The 3,210-nt window shown below is 36.2% G+C and overlaps 1 protein-coding gene across 1 annotated transcript; it reads left to right on the top strand.

Annotated features, from left to right (window-relative positions):
* Positions 1 to 1,056: 1,056 nt before the first annotated feature.
* Positions 1,057 to 2,228, top strand: LOC138357855 (ctenidin-1-like). The gene is made up of 2 exons (XM_069315019.1): positions 1,057 to 1,090; positions 1,804 to 2,228. Exons 1-2 carry the CDS (start codon positions 1,079 to 1,081, stop codon positions 2,140 to 2,142), a joined length of 351 nt encoding a protein of 116 aa, XP_069171120.1. The 5' UTR covers positions 1,057 to 1,078; the 3' UTR covers positions 2,143 to 2,228.
* The last annotated feature ends 982 nt before the right edge of the window (positions 2,229 to 3,210 follow it).

Below are 3,210 nucleotides of genomic sequence, written 5' to 3'. Positions count from 1 at the left end.
ATATATATATATATATATATATATATATATATATATATGTATATATATATATATATATATATATATATATATATATATATATATATATATATATATATATATATATATATATATATATATATATATCTTAGTTTATAAGAACGACAATGCAGGAGAGAGTTGATACTCATACAAGTTAATAAGGTTTAAAGGTATGATTAATATTTACACTCAATTCTGACTGATTCTAAAGAATATGTAAGCTGTATAATTATTTCACATTTAAAATACTGACTTACCAGCCAAAGAAAAAAAATCAGTGGTAGGCTTAAATATTTTTGAACACAGTAAATGTGTGTTTAATAAATATTCCTAATGCTGACATAATGATTCAAAATATAACTGTAAACATCAGTGACATAAATAAGTAGATCGTAGCCATGTATAAAACGACGGAATTAAAAACGAATGAGACATAAATTCAACAGTCAATAGGTAAAATATCAGGATAATTATATCTAAACAAATATATTGACAATTAGATTAATGTTTGGGATGGCGACATACTCCATCTTGTCGGTGTAGTAAATGGAGTGAATATGAAAATTGTACAATCCCTGAATTAGTTTCAATTGTTTCATTGGGTGATTGACACTCTTGTGGTTGATGGGACGAGTGTAATCGATCAAGCACGCCTGCGTTTGATGACACACCTATTATTGACTGACACAGCAACGATTGATCACAAACTTTTGATTGACCAATACAATTATGAGTTAACATCCCACATGTGATTGATCAATAAGCTTATGACTGATTAACTGATCCGTGACTTACATATATACTAGTTGGTTACACGTTTTAATATATAACATAACTTTATTCTTCCGTACTTTTTTATTTGAATTGGTAAACAGATTAATATCGATGCAATATTTGTCCTATGTTTTAATATAACATAAACACCAGGAAACTTACGCAAGAAGAGAGCAACAAGTCATTCATGTCCTTGAAAAGTCGTCTAATCTCTGTCTCGCGAGAGGTATATAAGGCCGCGCTGCCTCCAACTCCACACAGTCCTCCAAGACACACCATAGATATGAAGACCCTGGTGAGTTACATTTGACTCAACATTTAAACTAAAACTCGTACTTTATTTAACTGATAGTACGCAAGTTGAGAGTATATTCTTCGTTTCTTAGCTAATTCATAGAAGGAAACATTATTTATAAAAGTTGTATATTTTATAAATAATTTCGAACACTTTCTCTTTAGAGTATTTTCATACATTATGTACTAAAAATTATTCCGCATGTTCAATTTTTTTTTAAACTTTCTAAATATTTGCCTATACAAGTGAATTAACTATCTGTTTTAGCTCCCTGCTGCTTGAGATAAGTGTTCAAATGGAATAGAGTTCAAAACCTCAAGTTCTGAAAAATTACCTTGTTTCCTGTTTGCAGATTAAGTTGAATGATATCTTAGATTTCAAGAATTATATCCTCAACATTGCTTAAAATGTTGTTTTCCTAATTCAAACATTTCACAGTACTATACCACAAATTTGTTGTCAATGCGTGAACCCACACATCTTGATATTTCAACCCATCCTCCTGTTTAAAAAGAAGTTTTTGCAACTAGGTGCACCATAGTACAAAGATTGACGTAATCTGCTATTTGATAAGAATTTTATACTATTCACTTTATAAAGTCTAAACCAAAATCTAAAAAAAACATAAGTAAATATTCCTATGTATGATATATCTTCTGTTATATTATCATATGAAAACTCCAGAGAATTTCATCCTTGTGTTCATTCACCAGATCGTTGTAGCATTCCTGGCTGCCATGTGCTTGGTGGCCACAAACGCTGAGCCTTCCCCAGATGCCGAACCCGGTCACTTCAGGGGAGGTTTCGGAGGATTTCGAGGAGGCATCGGTGGGGGCTCCCATGGAAGTGGCTTCGGGGGAGGATATGGAGGATATCGTGGAAGGAGGAGTGCCGAAGCCAACCCTGAGCCCGTTGCAGACCCTGAAGCCGATCCCGGTTACCTAGGTAGTAGAGGCTTCGGCGGTGGTAGAGGTTTCGGCGGTGGCAGAGGTTTCAGTGGTGGCTTCGGAGGAGGACGTGGGGGATTTGGAGGAAATAGATATTACGGCTAATTTCCGGCTATCTAATCTGCCATGGATCTTATGACTGCAGTTAATATCTAAATTGAAAAATACTAAATATATATATCAGTATATAAGATGAACTTCCTTATCCCTTAATCAAATTAATATGGCTTGAAGAAATTTCCCGTACCTAACATTTTTATTACAGTAATATTGTGGTCTATTTAAACCATCATTTTTAGTACACACACAAGAGAGATTCCAAAGTTGATATGACAGTGCTCCGTGACCAACATTAGTGAATTAAGTGTTGAGGCGGGAAAAAATAGCTGAAACTCAACACTCGCAAGCACAGATTGGTGAGTCCTCAGACACAGGACAGAGCTGACATCGCTCATTCATTGTACTAAGAGCGAAGGTTCAATTCCCTGGCGAGGCAAAAGCAAATTGAAAACGTTTCTTTCACTGGAAATCACTGTTTACTTATAAGTGAAGAGGTACCTGGGAATTAAACAGCTGCTGCGGGCTGCATCCTGGAGATGTACTCACCTATATGTGCTTCCGGGGGTTGAGCTCTGGCTCTTTGGTCCCGCCTCTCAACTATCAATCAACTGGTGTACAGGTTCCTGAGCCTATTGGGCTCTATCATATCTACACATGAAACTGTGTATGGAGTCAGCCTCCACCACATCAGTGTCTAATGCATTCCATTTGTCAACTACTCTGACACTAAAAAAAAAATCTTTCTAATATCTCTGTGGCTCATTTGGGCATTCAGTTTGCACCTGTGTCCCCTAGTGCGTGTGCCTCATGTGTTAAATAGCCCGTCTTTATCTAACCGGTCAATTCCTCTGAGAATCTTGTACATGCTAATCATATCCCCTCTAACTCTTCTGTCTTCTTGCGACGTAAGGTTTAATTCCCGTAGTCTCTCCTCGTAGCTCATACCTCTCAGTTTGCGTACTAGTCTGGTGGCAAACATTTGAACTTTTTCCAGTTTGATCTTATGCTTGACTAGATATGGACTCCATGCTGGGGCTGTGTACTCCAGGATTGGTCTGAAATAGGTGGTATAAAAAGTTCTGAATGATTCCTTGCTCAAGTCTCTAAATGTCG

Source organism: Procambarus clarkii, chromosome 80 (genome assembly GCF_040958095.1).
Source record: "Procambarus clarkii isolate CNS0578487 chromosome 80, FALCON_Pclarkii_2.0, whole genome shotgun sequence".
NCBI lineage: Eukaryota > Metazoa > Arthropoda > Malacostraca > Decapoda > Cambaridae > Procambarus > Procambarus clarkii.
This window is presented reverse-complemented; position numbering and strand designations above follow the sequence as displayed.